At 33.2% G+C, this 25,911-nt stretch overlaps 1 protein-coding gene across 5 annotated transcripts in view; it reads left to right on the forward strand.

Annotated features, from left to right (window-relative positions):
• Positions 1 to 25,911, forward strand: part of NEK7 (NIMA related kinase 7) — a 179,418-nt gene that overhangs the window by 90,689 nt on the left and 62,818 nt on the right. For 4 of the 5 annotated variants that reach the window (XM_074308693.1, XM_074308689.1, XM_074308691.1 and 1 more), the window contains exons 4-5: positions 5,228 to 5,290; positions 12,161 to 12,271. The exons of the other annotated variant lie outside the window; for it this stretch is intronic. In XM_074308693.1, coding sequence (XP_074164794.1) covers positions 5,228 to 5,290; positions 12,161 to 12,271 — 174 coding nt within the window. The remainder of the gene's footprint in view (positions 1 to 5,227; positions 5,291 to 12,160; positions 12,272 to 25,911) is intronic. 5 annotated transcript variants of the gene reach the window in all.

Below are 25,911 nucleotides of genomic sequence, written 5' to 3' on the forward strand. Positions count from 1 at the left end.
GAACCTTTAATTTATGCTTAGGAATGACATGACCTAAAGATTTGGTACTTTTTTTTTTTTTTTTTTTACTTAACTACTTAATCAAAAGAGGTAAAGAAAAGCTATAATATTCAGATGAGAATCAATCAGATTTTAGTTTGATTCTACTTGTGAACAAATATTCTTGAATATAGTAGATCAGATTGGAAAGGACCTTAAAAATCATCTAGTTCAACACTTTGATTTTATATATTAAAAATACAAATCTCAGCAAGAAGCAATTTGCTTCAGGTCACAGAGCTATTAAGTAGAGAAGCTGAGATTCAAACTGTGTTTTTACGCAAAGTCACCATGACATGGCATCATTGCTCCAACTGCATCTACTTCCCTGCTTTTCTGAGCAGATTTTGTAAATTAAATCCTTCAACTTAAAAAAAAAATAGAATCTGGTTATGGTTAAAAGATATGAACAAATTATCAAAAGAAATGCAAACTATTAATTATGTGAATTTTTGTTCTAGTAACTAAAAAGAAAATTATAAATCAAAGAATAAATCAAGAATTTACCTCATACTTATTCTCCCACAAAAGGTGGGAATAGTCAACATTGGACTGATATTGTAAAGGAAATTTGTTGAAGGAAATATGGATTAGAAAAACCATTCTGCTAAGTCATTTGGAATCATGAAAATTAGATGATTAAAATATCCATACTTTTTTACCTAGAGATTCTTCTGCCTGGCATATACACCAAAGGCATCCCCAAGAACATGTTAAAAAGAAAGGCTATGTATACAATAATATTATAGCAACTTTCTTGTTTTGGCAAAAAAAAAAAAAAAAAAAAAGCAAAAACAACAGAGTTCATTGAGTAGGGTATGGCAAAACAAATTGTGATACCTGAATGTAATGTAATGTTACTATGTTATAAAAAGGAAATTTGATGAATACAGAGAAACATGGACTTACAAAAATTGTTATAAAATGATATAAGCAGAGCTAAGAAAATAATCTACCTACAATATTGCAAATGGAAAGGACCATAAAACAGTGAAAGTAAATGTTGCAGAATTATAAAAAAAACTAGCTTGGCTCCAGATAAGAGATATGAGAAGCTACTTCCCTATATTTTTTTGGCCTGAGTGAAGGGTTCACACAAATGATGTTGCATATATATTATAATTTTTTCTATCTTGATCAGTTTTACTGATTTTTTTCTCACTCTTTTAAAAAAAATTTTTCTTATAAAGGATGAATCTCTGGAAGAAGGGAAGGAGCATAGGAGGAAATTAAAAAGATGCAAGAATAAAAGTACACTTTTTTAAAAAGGAGAACATGGTAGTGACATGAAGATTTTTTTCTGATTTTTTTTTTAATTTTACATTTTATTTTTTATTATGTATTTTGTTGTCATAGAATTTGGGTTTCTTGTGGGCTTTTTGTTCTTTTCCATTTATTTTATTTATTTTAATCATGCTTTTTCCTCTTCTGTTTCTGTTTATTTAATGATGAATCAGTTTAGTTAATCTTCATATCTATTACCAGCTATATATACCCAGAGAAAGAACACTGGGAAATGAGTATGGAACATAACATAACATTTCCATTCTTTCTGTTAATGTTTGCTTGCATTTTTGTTTTTTTCTTCTCAGGTTATTTTTACCTTGTTTCTAAATCCGATCTTTCCTGTGTAACAAGATAACTGTATAAATAGATATACATATATTTAACATATTTAACATGTATGGACTACCTGCCGTCTAGGGGAGGAGGTGAGGGGAAGTAGGGGAAAACTTGGAACATAAGGTTTTTGCAAGGGTCAGTGTTGAAAAATTATCCATGCATATGTTTTGTATATAAAAAGCTATAATAAAAAATAAAATTTAAAATAAAAAAATCAGAAAAAAATCTTCATAATCTGTTATTAAATATTTTTTGCTTCCAGAATGGATGGTACTTTTCAATATTCTAAAGTATTCTATATTTATGTCAGTTTTCTTTGCTTTTAATATTTTCTAAAGAAGTGTTAGTTCAACAGTAATTTGGCATCATTGAGAAATGAATTATTTCATATTGATTCCAGGTAACTAAAACTTTTCCCCTTTAAATACAAAAATTTATTTTGTTTTGGTAGAAATATTTCCAAGATAAATTACTGCTTCCTGATATTACATCTAATTGTTTTTCTTACTGTATTAGAAACATTCCTTTGTAAAGTTGCTCTGCTGTGCTTTATAGTTATGATTCCCTTGTGGAGGTATTGAAGTATATAAGATAATTTCTCTATATATTATATGGCACCAGATTTTTCTACTGACATTTAGATCTTTTATATCCTGGTAATTGTTATTCCCCCCCCCCTTTTTTTTTTTGGCATGTCTATTATTCTAGTCTTTTACCATATTTCAAGAAAAATGAATTATCTTATTAGTATAATAGTGAGTTTACCTTTGTTTTGGAATAAATTTCCTGGGCTTTGTGACTATTATATGCTACGCTGAAATTTTTTGTTTTTTCATCTTGGGAATTCTCAACCTATGGTTTGTGAACTTGTGTTTGTTTTTGAAATTTTAGTAATTGTAATTTCAATGCAATTGGTTTACTTTATAACCCTATTTATTTTGCCATTGTATATAGCTGGGTGGCACAGTGAATATAGCATTGGTCTTGGAGTCTTACAGTCAGAAAGATCTGAGTTGAAATCCAGCCTAGACACTTACTGGTTTTGTAACCTTTAACAAATCATTTAACATTTCAGTTTCTTCATCTGTGAAATGGGGATAACAATAGTACCTACTTCTTAGAATTGTTTTTAGGATCAAATTAGTTAACTATAAAAGGAATAAGATAGCACATGGCATTGTAAGTTCTATATAAGTTTTTATCATTGTTCTTATTGTTATGCATTTAAAAACAGTATTCTGAGAAGGGGGTTCATGGACTTCACTAAACTGCCTAAGGGGTCCTTGACCAAAATATATATGTGTGTGTGTGTGTGTGTGTGTGTGTGTGTGTGTGTGTGTGTGTGTGTGTGTTTGTGTGTGTGTGTGTGTGTATGGAAAAAACCTAACTCTGGTCTCCATGTGTTTATATTTACAATTGTTGAGATAAATGAATATTTGGAATATTAAAATAGTCAATGCTATTGCCACTTTTCCTCTGTTTCAGATCATATAGCTATAGCTATAAACCTAGAAGAAAGTTTTAGGTTATTTAGTTCACATAGTCATTCACAGCAGTTGCCATACATAATCATTTACATCAATTGCCATTTCCAGACTCTTATTCTGTCATCTCTATGAAAGAACTCAATTCCATTCAACAAAGTTTAAACTCCTGCTATATACAAAGTGGTGTGCTTTGTGATTGAGGCAAAAAGATGATGCCATGAAGTTGCTTAATCTAATGGAACAAGATAATTAGGTACACGAAAGTATATATTTACAAGGTAAAGTGTAAAAAAAGGCAAAGTGGTCAGCCAGCATGGTGCGATAAAACTATGAAGAGGCTATTTTCACTTGCATAGAGCAGCTTGAGCCTTTAAGGAAAAAGGGAAACATATCAGTAGGCAGAGAGATGACTTTCCCATTGTGTCATCTTGGGCATGTCACTGAGCTTGTTTTGGCCTTCACTTTCTGCAACTGAAAATGACTGAATTGGGGAACTGTTAACAATCCTTCTATTTCTAAACTTGCATACCTATAATTTAGTGACATTTTACTATACCACCTTTTCCTGATTCTGTCATCTCTTGATTTTTCTTCCACCTTCCTTCAATGAATTTGGCACCTGACAGCCATCCCATTCAGCCCCTTGTAATCATTTTTAGAGAATTCTATATTCATTTCAATTCTCTGACCTCAGTTTCTGTTTTATTCATCCACGAATGGAATTATACTTTACATATCATCATAACTTGGAAGTAAGGATTCTACCTCCAAGATTTCTGAATCTGAAATTCTGCCTCCTGTTATCTTACTTTTACTGCTTTAGATATATCTCTTTTTCTTCAGACCTGCATCACTTTGTCACTGGCTGTCATTGCAATAGTTTTCTAATCGATTTCCTTCAAGTTTCTTCTTGCTCCAATTTGTGCTTAGCTGTCAGCTAACTCATAACTTTGATTGTGTTATCCCACTATCCAGAAAATTCCAGTGTTTTCCCATTGCCCCAGAAGCAGTATAAAATCCTCTGTTATTTAAAGCACTTCATAATCTGTTTCCTTCCCACTTTTTCATTTATCTTGTACTTAACTCCCCTCCAAAAATTCTGTGATGTAGCCATACTTGTCTACTTATTCTTCATACAATATACTCCACCTCCTATCTCTCCTATCTTCATGCCTTTATGCTGATTTTACCCAGTGAATGAAATGTTTGCTATCTTTATCAAAATTACTTTTCATCTATACTATATGTATCTTGAGGAACTCAATGTAAATCTTTGGAATTTAAGACCCAAATAAAGAAAATTTCCAACTACTTTGTTTTTTATTTTCACCACTGAAATTTTTTGGAGTTAAGCAATCTAGGACTGCAAGGGGAAAGTGCTTCCTTAGAGGTCATCTTGTTTACACCTCTCATTTTTTATAGATAAAGGTATTAGAGGTTAATAATTTACCCAAAGTGTTATAGGTGGTAAATTGCAGAGCTGGGATTTGAATTTGTCTTCTGTGTTAAAATGCTCTGTTAATACAAATTAGTGATAGAAGATCTTATTGCATATTCAACCCAGCAAACATTATTGTGAGTTACTAGGTAAAACACTAAGGTAAAAACTATACAATCCTTGCTGAGGAAAATTTTTGACATATATGCAAATAAGTATATTACCATATAGAATATGATAGGTTGTTCTGAGAAAATTTTAAAGAGGTAACTTTTTTTTTTTTAACCTGAGAGATGGGAAGAGAGATTGGGAAATTTTTAGACAAAAATGTACTTTGCAATCTTGGTAAGTGGCCGGTAAGGGCAACATAAGATAATAATAATGCAATTAGCCTAGTGGGGATGAAATGTAATTTTCATGAAAAAAGTTTTCTGACATAAAATTGGAAAGGTAGCTTAGAACTAGATTGTGGAGAAGACTAAATTCTAAGTAAAGGAGTGTAGAAGACTAAATTCTAAGTAAAGGAGTGTATGCTGCAACAATCAGAATTATATATAAACTGTAACTGCTTATTCATGTCTCTTGATCCATGTTTGGTTGGTATTCATTTAAAATGTTTTTGTGGATTTTTTAAAAATAGATATTTGATTTAATGGATGCCAAGGCTCGTGCTGACTGCATCAAAGAAATAGATCTCCTTAAAGTAAGTACTAGATAAGAATTTGAAAATGTTTTACTATATTGACATCTGGGGTTAATTACAACATATATTTAAGACAAGATTTGGGGGAAAAAATCCAAGTATGGTTAAATATAATTATTGTGATAATAGTAAGATTGAGAGATATAAGAAGAGATTTTTCTAGTCCAGTTCCTGTATTTTATAAATGAGGAAGATAAGGCCTTAAAAACTGTAACTTGCTTAGGAACAAATAGTGGAACTGATATTTGAATCCAGATCCTTTCTCTATTCTCCCATCCCCCTCCATTCCAGTTCCATTTTTATATAATGAAAAAAATTTTAAGAAATAATTAATAGTCTAATTGTTTCAAGGGCATCGAGATGGGAGTAGGGCCTGAAGTCAGGAATATTAATCTTCTGGCCTCAGATACTAGTTGTGTGACTTTGTGCAAGTCATTTACCCAGTTTGTCTGTCTCAGTTTCCTCTTCTGTAAAATTAATTAGAAAAGAAAGTGGCAGATCACTCCAATATCTTTGCCATGAAAACCCCAATGAGTCATAAAGAGTCAGACACAATTGAAATGATTGACCACCAAAAATTGTTTCAAGCAGTATTTGATGCAATGGAATTTCAGTAGAAAAATGTTGGTGTCTTATGTTCACTATGAAATATCTTACCAACTAATCAGTGAACATTTATGAAGTGCCACTGTGTGTCAGGTACAGGTCAGGTACAGTGCTAAGTGCTAGGGATACAAAAAGAAGCAAAAGGCAGCTCTTGCCCTTGAGGAATTTATAATCTTAATTTTACACATTGACAGATTCATTTTAATGTAAAAGTAGTATTGCTATTAGACTATAATCTGGATAATTATGACTTGGAAAAAGACATGCTTAGGGAAAACTAAAGTTGAATAAGATTCAAATGACACAAGGTTTTGTGTGTGTGCTTGTGTTTTCATTCCTTTTGAAACTAGTTTCTAAGTATGTGCAAAATAGATGAAGAAAGCACATAAAAATTCATTTTCTAAGTTTTCTACCTACTAAGATTATGTATTTTAGACTTCAATTGTTACTTATTTGTCTTATTTTTTGATTAGGATGAGTATATTAGTAAAGCTATAATATATACTAAAATAGTATATCTCTAAAAGTTGTACAAAATTGAGCATGTGGAAATAGATCAAGGTATGAAGTGCTAGGCACTAGGAATATTTATATACCCAAGATCACTTTTTAAAATTATATGTTGCTGTACATTACTGACCATTAGAATTTCTGAGTCTAATGATTGTGAATTAATTTATTAAAAAAAATTTATGTTGCATGTTAAGGGGAGTTGTTTATATATATATATATAAAATATTTAAAAGTGTCTCTACATTATATGTCCAACCTAGTCTACCCCACCAGCTTCCTTTTAGCATTTCATGCTCTCCTTTGCTTAAGGCTAGTACTATCTTTGCTTTAACTACAACAATAATAAATATCATTTATGTAGTACTTTCAGAACACTTTCTTCAATCCTCACCACTATCATAGTGGATAGGTACTGTTATTGTACCTGCTTTATAAATGAGGCAGCTGATGTAGACAAAGGTTAAATGTTTTGTCCAAGGTAACATGACTTATAAGTATATCAGATTGGATTTGAACTTAGGTCTTTCTGATGACAGGTCTAACACTCTTTAGTGCAGCAGCTAACTCTTAAAGGTCACAGTCTTAAATATAGTGATAGTTCTGAAATTCTAGATTAGCAGTGTTGCCTTTAGATGTATGCCAGGTAATCTTCAGATATACACTGAGGCTTTTCAGCCTGTACCTGATTCCATCCTGCACTCCTAATTACATATATAGTTTTAACATATATTCTGGGAGATAATGTGGTAGGGAGAGACAAAATTTGTATTATAAAATCTTACAAAACTGAATATTGAATGTTGAAAACTTTCTTTACTTGTATTTGGAAAAATAAAATGCTTTTGAAAATGAAAGAAAAAAAGACAGATATCAAAAAAACCTGTGCTTTTCCCTGATTAGACTATATTTTTGGGGAAAAAAATATCCTGACTACTGTCTGTCTATTCCTTTGTTCCTCTTTGCATCTAAAATGAAGGAAAGTTTTTTTTTTTTTTTTTTTTTATTGTTTTTTGTTTTTTTTGATGGTAGACACAAAAATAGATAGTTATTCCATGAACTCTTTCCCTGGTGATTATTTAGAATTTGTTTCAGGAAATATCCATTTTCTAGAGAAAGTTATATGCTTTGCTATGGGAAAAATATACATTTCTGAGAAGTTTTAATGTGGGGAAAAATTCAAATAGTGAGAAAAGCCAAGGAATAGCTGCCATTCTATATCTGATTTATAACCAACAAGAAGAAACTGGTTGTTGAAATGGAAACAATGGGAACTCTATGTGGAAGTGGCATTCCATCCTACAGTTTGTGATAGATGAGGGAAGTATCAGGCATAGTTTTGACATGTATCACAGATTTTTGGAGCACAGATTTCAAAGAGTTCAAAGAAAAGGAAGGTCAGATATCGTCTGAAATTCTCAATAAAGAGAGAAATAATTCTGATGAATAAGAAAAGGAGGAGACTCTAATAAATACCAGCTTAAATTATATTAAAAAACTCGTTGTACTTATATTTTCTCTATGTAGAAAATACTTTTATCTTCATTACTTAAAGATAGGTAATGGAAGACAAATAAAACTAAAGCACTTCAGATTCTTTAAGAAAAGTGTCAAAACCAAAATCACCAGTTACCTTTATCATGAAGATAAAAGGAGAAAATATGCCTCCCTTCGTTCTTTGCAGAGATAAAGTACTATGGATATGAGACATTGCATATACTGTTAGATTTGGTTGATATGATGATTAGTTTTGCTGAATTGGTATTTATTTTCTAAAGAATGACTTGCTGGATATGAATAGGAGATTCCTTCTATTCAGAAATTAAGGTGAAAATTTTTAAAAGAGTAATATTTTTATAAATATTTTTTAAAATAGTGATTGGAACATTAAATTTTAGAATAAGCTGAAATTGGTAGAAAATGTTTAGGTCAGCAGAAAAACTTATTTTTCTTTTTTATCTTATGTTGGGGGAAAGAAGAGATCAGAAATATAATAGGGCTATCACTTGGGCAGACAGAATAGTGATAAGACAACCACTGTGAAAGCAAAAATTCCTAAGCCTTTATTTAACTTCTGCTTTTTTCATTCAAGAGAATTATCTTTAGACAAATAATAGTATAAGAATAATAGGGAGTGAAATACCCTTACTAAAAGATTAATTGAAAGATAATGCAATTTTAGTTTATGTTACTAGGCCCAGAAAGACTCTATCCTTGGATACTGAAAGAACTAATGGATTTCATTTCTGAACCATTATCAATTATCTCTATAGTATCATAGGGGGGGAAAAGGAGCTACAGAGTTCAGGTTCAGAATATAAGATGCCATAAAAGTATATTTACAATCAATTTTATTAAGAATCAATTTAGAAGGAAACAATGTTAAAAAACAAAACAAAACAAAACAAAAAAACCAACTACCTTCTTCTTCCAGTCAACTCAACAATTAGTTGGATGAGGAAAGAATTTCTTCTGGTTCTTAGACAATCCCTTTTTGTTGTTATAATTCAAATTGAAGGACAAACAAGAACAGTAATCCAAACTGAATTGGGCTTCTTGTTATGTATTTCTCACATATGACATTCCAAATCCCATCTGCTTGACTTTTTATTACTTGTCCACTATATGTATATCCCTCCTTGTATGTGTCTCTTAAAATTCTTACTTGCCTGTATGTTATGTTTAATATTAAATGATGGCTAAAATTAAATTGAATGAAGTGATATTATATAAAAACTTTAATTAAATCATTCATTCATTCTGAAGATACCTTATCTCCTATGATAGGGATAGATGATAGTCTGTTCACATATAAGGCCCTCAAAATTATTTGGTCTGGCCCTGTAAGGCAACTGCAGGTGATGGTGAGCTGAAAGCTATGTATGACAACTTCCTATTGCTTGCATTTTTAAGTTGATAATTTTGAATGGCCTTCGAATGATGTTATAAATATCCAAATGGCCCTTGGCAGGAAAAAATGTTCCTCAGCCCTGTCCTTTGAGCATATTATCCAGGGTTTCCTTGTGTTTAAAGATACATCCTGAACTGACCATTTGTGTCTATAAACATTTAACAATTATAGTTTAGCTTCAAGTTTAATGTGACTTAGGGATGTAGAAGTAGTTGCCAAGAGAAATAATATAAGCTTTACTAGTATCAGTAGAAATATGCTATCAAATGAAGTAATAGTCCCAATATTAGATTAGATTAGATTGATATTTCAAGATATTTTAATATGAGAAACAAGTAAAAGAAGTGAGAATATGTAACTGGGAAAAGAGAAGCTTTATAAAGGTCATATAGGTCCTAGACCTATATGGGTCCTTACTCAGAAATTTTAAAAACAGAGGATTGCAAAGGCAATCAAAGTTTATGAAAAGAAATCACATTTTTCCCTTATCTAAGTTTCCAGACCTCTACTTGGAGGCTCTAAAAAGTAACTTCTTAATTGTTAAATTCAAAGTTATTTTTCTAAGTTTTATTCCTGGATCTCTGACACTATTTATATCTTCTTCCCTATAATTTTTTTTCTACCTTTGTTTATGTGGAAATTCTCTGTTCTTTATGAACTCTTTGACCATTCTTTTTTTCTTTTTTCTTTCTATTTCCTTCTATATTCTTTCTTATATTCCTTCCTAATATTACTTCATTAATTCAGGAATTTTTCAATAATGTGTTCTCTTTTTATTTCTTTAGGACTCTTCTTAAGTAATCTTGCCCTCACCCAAGAATTTAATTGTTGTCTATAAAAAAACTCCCAAGATTTATATCTTTTATCTTATTTTCTCTGTCAAGTTCTGATCCTACCATCTCAACTTTCAGTCTTTCAGACTACAGAACCACTATATCAAAAAGCAATACTATTATCTTTCCTGTTCTCATTGTTCTCTTACCCTGAATTACAGCTCTTTCTCTGAGTTCCCATTTTATCTGTTGCTGTAGTAATACCACCTTTCTCTCAGTAACCCTGCTTCAAAATATTGAAGTCAACTTTGACTTTTCGTTATTCTTCTCCGTTCCAATAGATCACAAAGTTCTGGAGAGTCTTAACTCATCTTTCCCTTAGTTCTGTCTTCTTGCCATTTCTATTGCCACTACCCTAATTTAGGTTATAATTAACTTTTGCCTGAGATGTTCTCTTAATTTGTCACCTCATCTCTAACTTTCTTCCAATCTGCCTACATCCTTTTGCCAAATTAAACTTTCTAAATTTTGCCACTCCCATTTTCAAAAGCTTTTATTTTCTAGTGCTGGAGTTATTAACATTTTCTGTGTCATATATCTTTTTGACAGACTAGTGAAATCTATGGTCCTCTTTTCAAGTCAAGTCAGTGAACATTTATTATGTCATTTATTATGTGCTAGACACTGTAAACATGGAGATTCAAAGAAAGGTAAAAAACAAAAATCAGTCCTTGCTTTCAAGGAGCAAGTCTAATTCAACTCTAATGGAGGAGACATGCAAATGATCATAAAGACAAAGATTGAATGAGAGATAATTAGAGAAAGAAGGCCCTAGTTGTAAAAGGGATCAGAAAAAGGTTCTTGTAGAAGGTGAAATTTTAGCTGGGGCTCAAAGGAATCCAGGGAAGCTAGGAGATGAAAATAAGAATGGATAGAATTTCAGGCATGGAACCAGTGAAAATGAAAAATTTGGGAGGTAGATATCTTGTGTGAGGAATAACAAAGCCAGTATTACTGAATTTCTATTATATGGAAGGGAATAGTGTTAAAGAAGAGTGAAAAGATAGGAAGGTTATAAAGGCCAAGCAAGATTTTCTATTTTATCCTAGAAGTAATGGAGAACTACTCGAGTGTGAGGAGAGAAGAGAGGGGATAGATAGAAGATAGATTACAAGGTGCAATCTACAGGATTTGGCAATTGATTGGATGTCGGTGGAGAGAGATTGTGAAGAGTTGAGGATGATACCTAGATTGCAATAGAGAAGATTATAAAGAAACCAATTTATTGAAATACAATTTTTGAAAATATGTAATATATATGTATAGATGGGTGTGTGTGTTTATATATATATATATTATATATATGTACATACATATATACATATGTAAGAAGTTCATGGACAACAGACTTTGAAGCCTGATTTCTAGAAATTAAGAAATCATTTCAACTTGACCTTTAAAGCTTTTACAATGTGTCTCCAACTTATCCTTACAGCTTTATGCCCTATACCATATACTATATGCTAGTATCAATGCAGAATTTCAGCTAAATTGAAATACTTTATGTTCCCAAACTTTTATTTCTCTCCCTCTCTCTCTAAACTCTTAACACTTTGTATTTCTCATTGAACATTTAATTAGCAAACTATAGTGGAAATAGTAATGGACTTAGAAGTAGAAGAGACCTGAATGTTGCTCTTACTAATTCGTGAGACCTCAAAAAAGTCATCTGTCTCAGTTGTCTCATCTGTAAAAGGAGAATGATAATTCTTGCCTTTATGAACCATGAATCACTCTGTAAATGTTGTTATTGCTTCTATATTATTTTAAACTAATTACTAAGTTATGAATTCCTTGAAAGAAGTTCTATTTTACTTGCTGTCATTTTATCCATATTACCTGACATGAAGAAATGAAGCTCAAAAAAAATTTGAGTTAAGTAGTAATGTGTATTTAGAAACCAAAATAACTATATATATTTGTGTAATGTAGGCTTTTTAAAGTTGGGAAATAAAAGTTTTCACTTTGCAGAGTAAGGAAATATTAATTTTTCTCTTATTTTTTTCTTAGCAACTGAACCATCCAAATGTAATTAAATATTATGCTTCTTTCATTGAAGACAATGAACTAAACATAGTTCTGGAGTTAGCAGATGCTGGCGATCTCTCTAGAATGATAAAGGTAGGATTTTTTAACTACTCGTCTTCAACTTGTATTTTTAAAGTATATATTGAATGTAATGTAAACATTTTAAGTTAATATGGAAATCTGGAACAATTTGTGTCTTTAAAAGTCAAAATATATTAGGTTTCAATGTTAAGTAGGTGAAATCCCAAGGGACATGCTACAAAAATGTGTACCATAACTCCAGTATTAGCATAAAATTCTTTCAGAGCAAAAACTAAAGGAACTAATTCGTTTTGATCTTGTCATTGTTTGATTTTTTTTGTTGTTGTTCTTGCCACTAAGCAATGAGAGAAGAACAACAGAGATTCATTTTATAGATGAAAATAATGAAAAAGAATGAAAATAGCTTGTCCCTTTTCAGGCAGAGAATCCTAAAATATAGCTAGGAATAATTTGTAAGAGGAGGCATTGATGTCCTAATATTCTTGGATAGAGAGACAGAGGAACTATTGATTTCAGAATATATGATGTTGGAGCTTCCAGCTTTTGTTTTAAAAGGTATTTTGTACCAATTTCTGCCATAGTACAGTTTCAGAGTATTAGGGCTGTGCAATATCAGATTATCCTTAGAACCTAACCTCATTTATTTGTTATATAATCATTATTCATTTATAGTTAATATTTGCAGGGAATGTAGATCTCTGAAAGAAGAGAAAAAAGATATTCTTAGTGATCTGCTTTAGTTATTACTTTCTTCATCCCTATTCAAAGTCATACCTAGGTGACATTAACTTTACTTATCACTTATATGTGTCTACCTTCCAACAGTGCACATAATAATCTATCCAAATTTTCTCATCCTATATAGTTTTTATCTGTTTCATACCATAAATACCACATAAAGAGTCCATGCAATGTTCTGGACATCTTACTCTAGATAATTTCATGTTTTGTGCTGATAGATTATCTACCTGTTATCTTTTATACTCAGGTTACCTATAGTATTGATGACATCATTGTAACATTTATCACTTACAGCTCGTCAATATTAATCTGTTGCAGCCTACCTTCATCCACCATGCATCTTTGCCTTGTCCTCTCATTCATCTGATATTTTGATTCCTCAAAAGTTTATTTTATCCCACAATTTTTATCCATGTAACATCACTGCAAGGACACGTGGATGAAGTGGAATTTTGTTTAAATGTCATGCTTGCTATTTGATTTGTCTTTCAACTCTGAGGAAGTTTTTCAGCTTTTCAGGACCTTAATCTCCTCATAATCCTGTAAATTTTTAGTCCTGATTTGATGATGATGGTGATGATGATATTTATAAAGATGAAAATGATAATATACATAGCTATGAAGGTGACTTCTATCCTATTATGATATATAGTTATTGAAACAATTACTTCCTAAATCATAGAATTTCAGAGTTGGAAGGAATTTCAGAAACTATCTAATCTAATGTATTTGTGGAAAAGAATCCTGACTAAAACATCCGTAACAGGTGATCATCTAGCATTTGCTGGAATGAAGATTTCAAGTGAAATTCACTCAGAAAGCAGTTAATTCCATTTTTCTGTATCTGTAGTTACTACATATCTGTCTGCCCCTCTGCATCTTCTACCCATTGTACCTACTTCTGCCTTCTGGGGACCCATTATTTAATTTGTCTGCAACCATATAGCTTTCTAAGTTGCAAGCCTAATTCATTGATCTTCTCTTTCTCTATTTTATTCAAATAAGCCTCTAAAGATATAAAATTTTCCCTTATTACCGCTTTGATTGCATCCCACAAATTTTGGTATGATGTCTCATCGTTGTCATTTTCTTGAGTGAAATTATTAATTGTGTCTATGATTTGCTGTTTCACCCATTCATTCTTTAAGATGAGATTATTTGCTTTCCAATTACTTTTTGGTCTATTTATCCCTAGCTTTTTGTTGAATGTAGTTTTTATTGCATTGTGATCTGAAAAGAAAGCATTTACTATTTCTGCCTTCCTGCATTTAATTTTGAGGTCTTTATGTCCTAATATATGGTCAGGTTTTATATAGGTTCCATGAACTGCTGAGAAGTATACTCCTTTCTGTCTCCATTCAGTTTTTTCTAAAGATCTATCATAGCTAATTTTTCGAATATTCTGTTTACCTCTTTAATTTCTTTATTTTGTGGTTTGATTTATCTAATTCTGAGAGTGCAAGGTTGAGATCTCCCATTATTATAATTTTGCTGTCTATTTCTTCTTGCAACTCTCTTAACTTCTCCTTTAGGAAGTTAGATGCTATATTACTTGGTGCATATATGTTTAGTATTGATATGGCTTCATTGTCTATGCTACCCTTTAGCAGATATAGTTAACTTCCTTATCTCTTTTGATTAGATCAATTTCTGCTTTTGCTTGATCTGAGATAAGGATGGCTATCCTGCTTTTTTGACTTCTCTTGAAGCATAATAGATTCTGCTCCAGCCTTTTACCTTTACTCTGTATGTATCTCCCTGCTTTAAATGTGTTTCCTGTAAACAACATATTGTAGGGTTCTGATTTTTGATCAGCTATCTGCCTCTGCTTAATGGGAAAGTTCATCCCATTCACATTTATGGTTAAAATTATTAATTCTGTATTTCCTGCCATTTTATTATCCCCAGATTATACTTTTCTTATCTCCCCTTATCCCCTTCCCCAATATTAAACTTATGAGCACTATTTACCTCACACAGCTCTCCTTCTTTAGAATCCCTCCCACCCTCTTTGAATCCCTTCCCCTTTCTTGTACCTTTCTCTTATTTATGGTGAATAAAGTTTCTCTGTAAATCAAATATGTCAATTATTTTCTCTTTGAGCCAAATCTAATGAGAGAAAGATTCACATAATGCTTCTCCCTCTCTCTAAATTCCCTCAGATATGATAAATTTCCTTTGCTTCTTCATGGGATGTAATTTCCTTCTTTTTTATCTCCCATTTTCCCTTTTTCTGATACTATCCCCTTTCCATTTCTACTTCCCTTTTTTTGTTTTATATCAGTAAAATCACATTATACATGCACTCTTTATGTATATCCATAGCAGAAATACAGTTCTTAAGAGTTCTTTTTGCCTTTTTCTGCTTCTCTTGAGTCCTATAGTTGAAGTTTAAATTTTTTGTTTAGTTCTGGTTTTTTCATTAGAAATAAATGGAATTCATCTGTTTCATAAAATCTTCTTCCCTGGAAGAAGATGCTCAGCTTAACTGTGTAGTTTATTCTTGGCTGCATTCCAAGTCCTTTTGCCTTTCAGAATATCAGATTTTAGGCCCTTTGATCTTTTAATGTGGAAGCAGCTAGATCTTGAGTAATCCTAATTGTGGCTCCTCATTATTTGAATCGTTTTTGTTTGTTTGTTTGTTTGTTTTTCTGGCTGTTTGTAATATTTTTTCCTTATTCTGATAGTTCTGATATTTAGCCACAATATTCCTTGGAGTTTTTATTTTAGGGTCTTTCTCAGAAGGTGTTCAATGAATTCTTTCAATGCCTATTTTACCTTCTGATTCTATTACATCTGGGCAATTCTCTTTGATGATTTCCTGTAAAATAGTGTCTAGGCCCTTTTTTTTTTTTCCACCATAATTTTCAGGAAGTCCAGTAATCCTCAGATTATCTCTCCTAGGTCTGTTTTCTAGGTCTGTTGTTTTTCCAAGTAGAAAATTAACATTTTTTCTATTTTTTTTTTCATTTTTTTGGTTTTGCTTGACTGATTCTTGATGTCTCAACGAATCATTAATTTCCATTTGTTAAATTCTAATTTTTAATGAGTTATTTTCTTCATTAGCTTTTTCTTATTTCTTTTTGTATATTTCCAATGAGTTATTTTGTTCTATGGAATTTTTTTCCATTTTGCTATTTTTTTTTTAATTGAGTTATTTTCTTTTTCCAGTTCACAAATTCTACTTTCTTGGGAATTCTTTATCTTTTCCAGTTCACAAATCCTACTTTCCTGGGAGTTCTTTACTTTTTCCAATTCACATTTCAGAAAGTTGTTTTCTTTTTCACTTCATCAAATTTTTCTTTAAGTGAGTTATAAGCCTTTTCTGTACTTTCTTGTGTAGTGTCTCTTTCCTTTGCCCATTTTTCTTCTAGCCCTCTTTTTAAGATTTTTTTATAATTTTTTCTATGAGAGCCTTCTGTGATAGGAGCCTTTGGGGTTTTGTCTTGAGACTGTTTGCTATTAGTCTCCTCTGGGTTGAAAACCTGTTCTTTCTGTATAGAAGCTATAGATGGTCTGTTTTGCTTTTTTACTCATTTTCTTTTTAAACCCTTAGGGCCTGTCTTCAGGGCAAGGAGGTTACCAGCTTCCTCTGAAGAGCAAGAATAGATATATGGACAGTGGCTGTCCTGCAAACTGGCTGCTAAGAGCAATGGAGTTGCAGAAGTGCCCTGGGAAAAGCCCAGCCCTGAAAGTGTCTCTGCCCTGGGGAGTGCAGTTGAAGGAAGTTTTGTTGCCCCAGGCAGAGCCCCCCATCCCCCTCCACATTAGAGGCTGCCCTGGGCAAAAGCCATAGTTTCCATCTGTTCATTTACTTTTCTTAAATCAGTCAACATCCTCCATTTTCCAGATTTCTTTTTTTATAACAAATACAGGGGAATTCCAAGGACTTAGAGAAGATTGCAAGTATCTTTGGTCAAGTGTAATATTCTCTAAAACATAATCTTCTCTGGGAGCAGTTTCTTTTCAATTTAATAATCACCTCAAATGCAGTCAGGAGTTAAAGTCCAAATCCTTTATTGTCTCCCTCAAAGTCTTGTCTCCTTCACTTGGGGCTCAGCTAGTTTTCTTGAGGCCTTCCAGATCTTGGTTTCAGTGTTCTCCACAGGACAGCCTGCCACCACTTCTCTGTCTTCTTTAGTTCTCCCCGACTGACTTCTCTGGCTTCTGAATCTCCTCAACTCCAAAGGTTTCTGCTTCAGTCTCCAGCCACAACAAAGGTAGATGATGGAATGAATATGTCTCAGCCTCAGAAAGCTTCTAGTGCACTTGTCCTCTCTGGCCCTGACAGCTCCTTCTTATATGTTCCACACTGAGTATACACCAATCTGTATATCACTAGAAAACCATTATTTGTTGTAGGATTAAATCAATGCTAAACTAGATTTAACCACTGTCTCCTCAGTTCTACTTAGTATGTTGTTTCAAGTTCTGACCTATAACATCTCTTTGTAGGATTAAATCAATCATACTGAACTATGCTAAATTACATAACTATTGTCACTATCAATTTCATTGACTTAGCACCTTGTAAGAATCCTAACAGACAAGTTCTTCCTGTAGTATATCTAATAAAGCCTTAATTTTTTCACTTGCTAAGGGCCACTGTTCTACCCACACTGGTGTATCAGTTTTCCATTGAATAGGAACAGATGAGAGTGTTGGCAGGCCTTCAACCCTGCCAAAGCCTTGCCTAAAAAACTGAAGTATTCACTTGTAATCCTAACTGTTGTAAGATGTTTCTTCCCCACAAATTAATGGGGATTTTTCAACTATAAAAGGAATAAAAACTCCTGTTTCACCTTCAAATGTCTATCTCAAAGGGTAGCACTCACTTCAGCTACTATTGATCCTCCTACTCCAGACATATAGGCGTTTATCTTAATCTTTGGCCAATGACTGGTCCAATTGTTAATTCTAATCACAGTACAATCTGCACCTGTGTCTATTAACCCTTTCAGTAGTATTCTGTTTACATAGCTAGTGATCATTGATCAGTCAGCTGTAACACCTATAGTCCAAAATATTCCTGGATTCTGTTGTTGGGAGTCAAAGTCTGGGTAAATATCATCAGATTGCCTATTAGGAGTCTGTATCAGTAAACCTGATGCTACTACTTCTCCTGGTTGATAAGTCACACATTGTGTATCTGTATTAGTGACTGGGATATTATCTACACATTCCCCAGTTTCTCACATCAATTTATGTAGAGCTGGCTGAAACTCCAAAAAAGTGTGCTTGAATCAGACAACTGAGCACTTAAGGCTAATTACCTATTTGATATGAGACATATTAGCATATGTTTGGATAAATGGTTCTTCTCACAGTTGATGCTGGCTAAATGTTTGGTGTTAAGATAATCTTAGGTAATGTTTGGGGGTGGGGAGGTGGGAAGGAAACAGAGGCCAGAGTCACTTTGCAGCAGGATGAGGAGGAGAGAAGTTGGTGACTTTGGACTTGAGAATCCAGGTTACATCTTTGTTGAGGCTCATGGCAGTTTATCTGCTTCTTTCACTTGTTCCCCTAAAGACCAAGGACTTTTGCCTATCCTGACCCTGAGGCTGATCCTGAGGCTTCCAGGGAGCTAGCTTGCACTTCACAAGTGTATGGGTAGACACTGTTTTGTAAGCACTCTCAGGAAGTGAAATGGTCAAGCCTACTATGTGTGAAGGCAAAGGATCCATAGGCTGGACAAGGACAGATTTCACTTCTCCAAGGGATATTTCAATAGTCCCAGCTGCATACAGTTCTATTCTCTGCAATTGTAATCCCTTTCTCTTATGAGGTTTCTTCTTGGCGTATTGATCATGTAGGAGCACTGAACTTCTAAAGACTCTCTGGGTGTAGCATTGGCTGCCATTATGCCCCAAATGTTTTTTTGCCTGGGGCCCAGGACCTAGGACCTGCTTCTCATTTCCCTGAGTCAATGCACATTCTGATGCCCAATGGAAGCCCCTGTTGCATTTTGGAAATAGAGTTTTGGATCTTGTTCTCCCACACTGTCTTCTCTGCCAACATTGAGCCTTCAGATGCCCTGCTTTATCACATTAAAAACATTGATGAGTCTCTCTGGAAATAGTTGCTCTCCCACTAGTTTCTACTTACCTGGCTCTAATTTTTCTTCCTTAGAGAAGTATTCTAATATATCCAATAATTTGCTTCCAAGTTACCAACAAATTGCTCCTTTATTATGTTTGCTACAAACTTCCCTTGGGGAGGGTGGGGAGGCTCTTTTCTTAGTATTTGCCCCATTTTAGTTGAAAAACAAAAGTTACTAGTTTACTCACCCTATTTCCATGTCACAGGGACTTTCCCACTGAACTTACAATCAATCTTGTCAGTCAAACTGCTGAATGTAGGTCCTCAAGTCTATATTTGGGTGCCAAAATGTAATGTTTGGGCTATCTTTCTGGAGGACCTTCAGACAGGCCTTGGTCTCAGCAGGATAGATACCAGGAGAATGGTGAGGAGTAGTCTAGCGTCTTTATTCTGGCATAGTCTTGATCTTAGTGGAAGAGTACAAGAGGCAGGAAAGCCACCAGGAGGATGGTCAAAAATGGAAAGTCTCATTTCCAGTCCTTCTCAGCCCTTAAGTATACTATTACAATTAAATCATTACAGCATACAGATTATGTGTGAAGTAGAGAACTATTACATCACCATGCTAAGTACTAAGTATATGTATACTAGTGAACTATTATCTCATCATTTCACTGAGTTAACACCTTGTTATAAGTATCCTTGTTTCAAGTATACTTCTCCAATATACAGTATATTCCTATTAATTATTAAGAGGAGTATACTCCTCTTAATTTTATTGCAATTTGGAATTTACATAGTTAAAAAACTATGCATAATTAAAAAAAAAAAAAGATTTTCTTATGTTCTTTTCCTTCTTTTTTTTTTTTTTTTCCCTTTCCTTCTTTTGATTTTTATATTGGTCATTTCCTCTTAGTTCCCTTTCAGTTGAACCTTATCTTATAACATTTAAGCAAAAACAAGATGTATGGTGATTATATGACAGCTTATACCACATTCTTCTTCCATATATTCCTCCCTTTTCATTAAAAGAGAAGAGTATTTTGTTGTCAGTTTTTCTAGAATTGAAGTTAGTTACAGTTAGTTTGATTACCTTTTAATGTTGTTTTTGTTTACATTGCCATAGTGTGTAAATCATTTTTATTACTTTGGTTTTCATACAATACAAATCTAATCAAGTGTCTCTGAATGCCTCATATTTTTAATATTCTTAATATGCCATATTTTGTTTAGTTATTCCTCCATTAATGGGCACCTACTCAATTCCTTAATTTTTAGGTGTATACACAGACACACAGCTATATATAATGTATGTATGTATGTGTGCAGAAGCTCTTTTCTTCTGCCTTCTTAAGGTATATGCCCAGTAGTATCCTCTTTAGGTCAAAAGATATGAACAAGTTAGTGACTTTTTTTTTCCTTATTTTTTTTTAATTTTAATTTTATTTTATAATTATAACATTTTTTTGACAGTACATATGCATGGGTAATTTTTTACAACATTATCCCTTGCACTTACTTCTATTCATATTTTTTCCCTTCCTCCCCCAACCCCCTCCCCCAGATGGCAAGCAGTCTTTTTTTTTTTTTTTTTTTTTTTAAATTTTTTATTTTATTTTATAATTATAACATTTTTTGACAGTACATATGCATGGGTAATTTTTTACAACATTATCCCTTGCACTTACTTCTATTCAGATTTTTTCCCTTCCTCCCCGAACCCCCTCCCCCAGATGGCAAGCAGTCTTATATATGTTAAATATATTACAGTATAATTTAGATACAATATATGTGTGTAGAACCGAATTTTTTGTTGCACAGGAAGAATTGGATTCAGAAGGTAAAAATAACAGTTTACATTCATTTCCCAGTGTTCCTTTTCTGCATGTATCTGGTTCTGTCCATCATTAATCAATTGGAATTGGATTAGCTCTTCTCTATGTTGAAGAAATCTACTTCCATCAGCATACATCCTCATACAGTATCATTGTTAAAGTGTATAGTGATCTTCTGGTTCTGCTCGTTTCACTCAGCATCAGTTGATGTAAGTCTCTCCAAGCCTCTCTGTATTTCTCCTGTTGGTCATTTCTTATAGAACAATAATATTCCATAACATTCATATACCATAGTTTACCCAACCATTCTCCAATTGATGGACATCCATTCATCTTCCAGCTTCTAGCCACTATGAAAAGGGCTGCCACAAACATTTTGGCACATACAGGACCCTTTCCCTTCTTTAGTAGTTCCTTGGGGTATAAGCCCAGTAGTAGTATGGCTGGGTCAAAGGGTATGCACATTTTGATAACTTTTTGGGCATAATTCCAGATTGCTCTCCAGAATGGTTGGATCCTTTCACAACTCCACCAACAATGCATCAGTGTCCCAGTTTTCCCACAGCCCCTCCAACATTCATCGTTATTTGTTCCTGTCATCTTAGCCAATCTGACAGGTGTGTAATGATACCTCAGAGTTGTCTTAATTTGCATTTCTCTGATCAATAGTGATTTGGAACACTCTTTCATATGAGTGGAAATAGTTTTAATTTCATCATCTGAAAATTGTCTGTTCATATCCTTTGACCATTTATCAATTGGAGAATGGCTTGATTTCTTATAAATTAAAGTCAATTCTCTGTATATTTTGGAGATGAGGCCTTTATCAGAACCTTTAACTGTAAAACTTTTTCCCAATTTGTTACTTCCCTTCTAATCTTGTTTGCATTAGTTTTGTTTGTGCAGAAACTTTTTAATTTGGTGTAATCAAAATGTTCTATTTTGTGATCTATAATGGTCTCTACTTCTCCCTTGGACACAAACTCCTTCCTCCTCCACAAGTCTGAGAGGTAAACCATCCCATGTTCCTCCAATTTATTTATGGTTTCGTTCTTTATGCCTAAATCTTGGACCCATTTTGATCTAATCTTAGTATGTGGTGTTAAATGTGGGTTTATGCCTAGTTTCTGCCATACTAATTTCCAGTTTTCCCAGCAGTTTTTGTCAAATAATGAATTCTTATCCCAAAATTTGGGATCTTTGGGTTTGTCAAAGATTAGATTGCTATTTTTATTCACTATCTTGCCCTGTGAACCTAACCTATGCCACTGATCAACTAGTCGATTTCTTAGCCAATACCAAATGGTTTTGGTGACTGTTGCTTTATAATATAGCTTTAAATCAGGTACACTTAGACCACATTCCTCTGACTTTTTTTTCATTAGTTCCCTTGCAATTCTCGACCTTTTATTCTTCCATATGAATTTTGTTGTTATTTTTTCTAGGTCATTAAAATAGTTTCTTGGGAGTCTGATTGGTATAGCACTAAATAAATAGATTAGTTTGGGGAGTATTGTCATCTTTATTATATTCGCTCGGCCTATCCAAGAACACTGAATGTCTTTCCAATTATTTAAATCTGACTTTATTTTTGTGGCAAGTGTTTTGTAATTTTGCTCATATAATTCCTGACTCTCCTTTGGTAGATATATTCCCAAATATTTTATACTATCAACTGTTAATTTGAATGGAATTTCTCTTTGTATCTCTTGCTGTTGGATTGTGTTGGTAATGTATAAAAATCCTGAGGATTTATGTGGATTTATTTTGTATCCTGCGACTTTGCTAAAATTCTGAATTATTTCTAATAGCTTTTTAGCAGAGTCTTTGGGGTTCTCTAAGTATACCATCATGTCATCTGCGAAAAGTGACAATTTGATTTCTTCATTTCCTACTCTAATTCCTTGGATCTCTTTCTCGGCTCTTATTGCCAAGGCTAGAGTTTCTAGTACTATATTGAATAGTAATGGTGATAGTGGGCAACCTTGTTTCACTCCTGATCTTACAGGGAAAGGTTCTAGTTTATCACCATTACATATGATGTTTACTGAAGGTTTTAAATATATGCTCCTTATTATTTTAAGGAATAGTCCATTTATTCCTATACTCTCAAGCGTTTTTAGTAGGAATGGATGTTGGATTTTATCAAATGCCTTTTCTGCATCTATTGAGATGATCCTATGGTTTTTATTAATTTGATTATTAATATGGTCAATTATACTAATAGTTTTCCTAATATTAAACCAGCCCTGCATTCCTGGTATAAATCCCACTTGGTCATAGTGTATTATCCTGGGGATGATTTTCTGAAGTCTATTTGCTAATATCTTATTTAAGATTTTAGCATCAATATTCATTAAGGAAATTGGTCTATAGTTTTCTTTCTCAGTTTTCGATCTACCTGGTTTAGGTATCAGTACCATGTCTGTGTCATAGAAGGAATTTGGTAGGACTCCTTCAATCCCTATTTTTTCAAATAGTTTACATAGCATTGGAGTTAGTTGTTCTTTAAATGTTTGGTAGAATTCACCTGTAAATCCATCTGGTCCTGGGGACTTTTTCTTAGGAAGTTGGCTAATAGCTTGGTCTATTTCTTTTTCTGAGATGGGACTATTTAGACTACTTACTTCTTCCTCTGTTAATCTGGGCAAGCTATATTTTTGAAGGTATTCTTCCATTTCATTTAAGTTATCGAATTTGTCAGCATAAAGTTGAGCAAAGTAGCTCCTAACTATTGTTCTAATTTCCTCTTCATTAGTGGTGAGTTCACCCTTTTCATTTTCAAGACTATCAATTTTCTTTTTCTCTTTCCTTTTTTTAATCAGGTTTACTAAGGGTTTGTCTATTTTGTTGGTTTTTTCATAAAACCAACTCTTAGTTTTATTAATTAATCCAATAGTTTTTTTACTTTCAATTTTATTAATCTCACCTTTTATTTTTTGAATTTCAAGTTTTGTGTTTGTCTGGGGGTTTTTAATTTGTTCCTTTTCTAATAATTTTAGTTGTAAGCCCAATTCGTTGGCCCTCTCTTTCTCTATTTTATGCAAGTAGGCCTGTAGAGATATAAAACTTCCCCTTATTACTGCTTTGGCTGTATCCCATACATTTTGGTATGATGTCTCATTATTGTCATTTTCTTGGGTGAAGTTATTAATTATGTCTATGATTTGCTGTTTTACCCAATCATTCTTTAGTATAAGATTATTTAGTTTCCAATTATTTTTTGGTCTATTTTCCTCTGGCTTTTTATTAAATGTTATTTTGATTGCATTATGGTCTGAAAAGGATGCATTTACTATTTCTGCCTTACTGCATTTGATTTTGAGGTTTTTATGCCCTAGTATATGATCAATTTTTGTATAGGTTCCATGAACTGCTGAGAAGAAAGTATATTCCTTTCTGTCTCCATTTAGCTTTCGCCAAAGATCTATCATATCAAGCTTTTCTAGTATTCTATTTACCTCTTTGACTTCTTTCTTATTTATTTTGTGGTTTGATTTATCTAATTCTGAGAGTGCAAGGTTGAGATCTCCTGCTATTATAGTTTTGCTATCTATTTCCTCTTGCAGCTCTCTTAATTTCTCTTTTAAGAATTTAGATGCTGCACCACTTGATGCATACATATTTAATATTGATACTGCTTCACTATTGATGCTTCCCTTTAGCAGGATATAATGCCCTTCCTTATCTCTTTTAATTAGATCAATTTTTGTTTTTGCTTGATCTGAGATGAGGATGGCTACTCCTGCTTTTTTGGTTTTGCCTGAAGCATAATAGATTCTGCTCCACCCTTTTACTTTTAGTTTGAATGTCTCATCCTGTTTCAGGTGTGTTTCCTGTAAACAACATATAGTAGGATTCTGACTTTTAATCCAGTCTGCTAACTGCTTCCTCTTTATGAGGCAGTTTGCCCCATTCACATTTATAGTTAGAAGGACTAATTCTATATTGCTTGCCATCCTATTAACCCCTGCTTATGCTTTTCCCCTTTCCTTCCCTTTTACCCTCCTATCCAGTATTAAACTGGTGAACACCACTTGCTTTTCACAGCCTTCCCTTTTTAGGATCCCTCCCCCACCTTAAAGATCCTCCCCTTATTTTACCCCTTTTCCTCAAAATTACTGTATTCCCTTCCCCTTAGCTTACTCCTTCCCTTTCACTTTTCAATGAAGTGGAAGAAGTTTCACCATAAATCAAATATGTCTATTGATACACGCTATGTTCATCTCCCTCCTTTCTTTCTCTCAGATATAATAGGTTACCTTTGCCTCTTCATGAGATGTAGTACCACCACTTTACACTTTTTTATGATATAATCTCCTTTCCACCTCTAGTTTCTAAGACAAATTGTACATATGTTCTTTACATATTTTTTTGACAGAAGTATAGTTCTCAAGATTTCTTTTTACCTTTTTAGAAATCTCTTGAGTTCTGTATTTGAAGATCAAACCTTTTATGTAGGTCTGGTTTTTTCATCAAAAATAGATGGAATTCATTTATTTCGTTAAATGTCCATCTTCTTCCCTGGAAAACGATGCTCATTCTTGCTGGGTAAGTTATTCTTGGCTGCATACCAAGTTCCTTAGCCTTTCGGAATATCATGTTCCAGGCCCTGCGTTCTTTTAATGTGGACGCTGCTAGATCCTGGGTTATCCTTATTGTGGATCCCCCATATCTGAATTGTTTTTTCTAGCAGCTTCCAATGTCTTTTCCTTTGTCTGATGGTTATTGAACTTGGCCACTATATTTCTTGGCGTTTTGATTTTAGGGTCCCTTTCAGTAGGTGATCGATGAATTTTTTCAATGTCTATTTTACCCTCTGTTTCCAAAACCTCTGGGCAGTTCTCTTTGATAATTTCCTCGAAAATGGTGTCCAAGCTCTTTTTTTCCTCCCATTTTTCAGGGAGTCCGATTATTCTCAAATTGTCTCTCCTAGATCTATTTTCCAGGTCTGTTGTCTTTCTGGTAAGGTACTTGACAGTCTTTTCAATTGTTTCATTTCTCTGGTTTTGCTTGACTCCCTCTTGGTTTCTCCTTGAGTCATTCATTTCTACTTGCTCCAGTCTAATTTTCAAT

Source organism: Sminthopsis crassicaudata, chromosome 4, assembly GCF_048593235.1.
Source record: "Sminthopsis crassicaudata isolate SCR6 chromosome 4, ASM4859323v1, whole genome shotgun sequence".
NCBI lineage: Eukaryota > Metazoa > Chordata > Mammalia > Dasyuromorphia > Dasyuridae > Sminthopsis > Sminthopsis crassicaudata.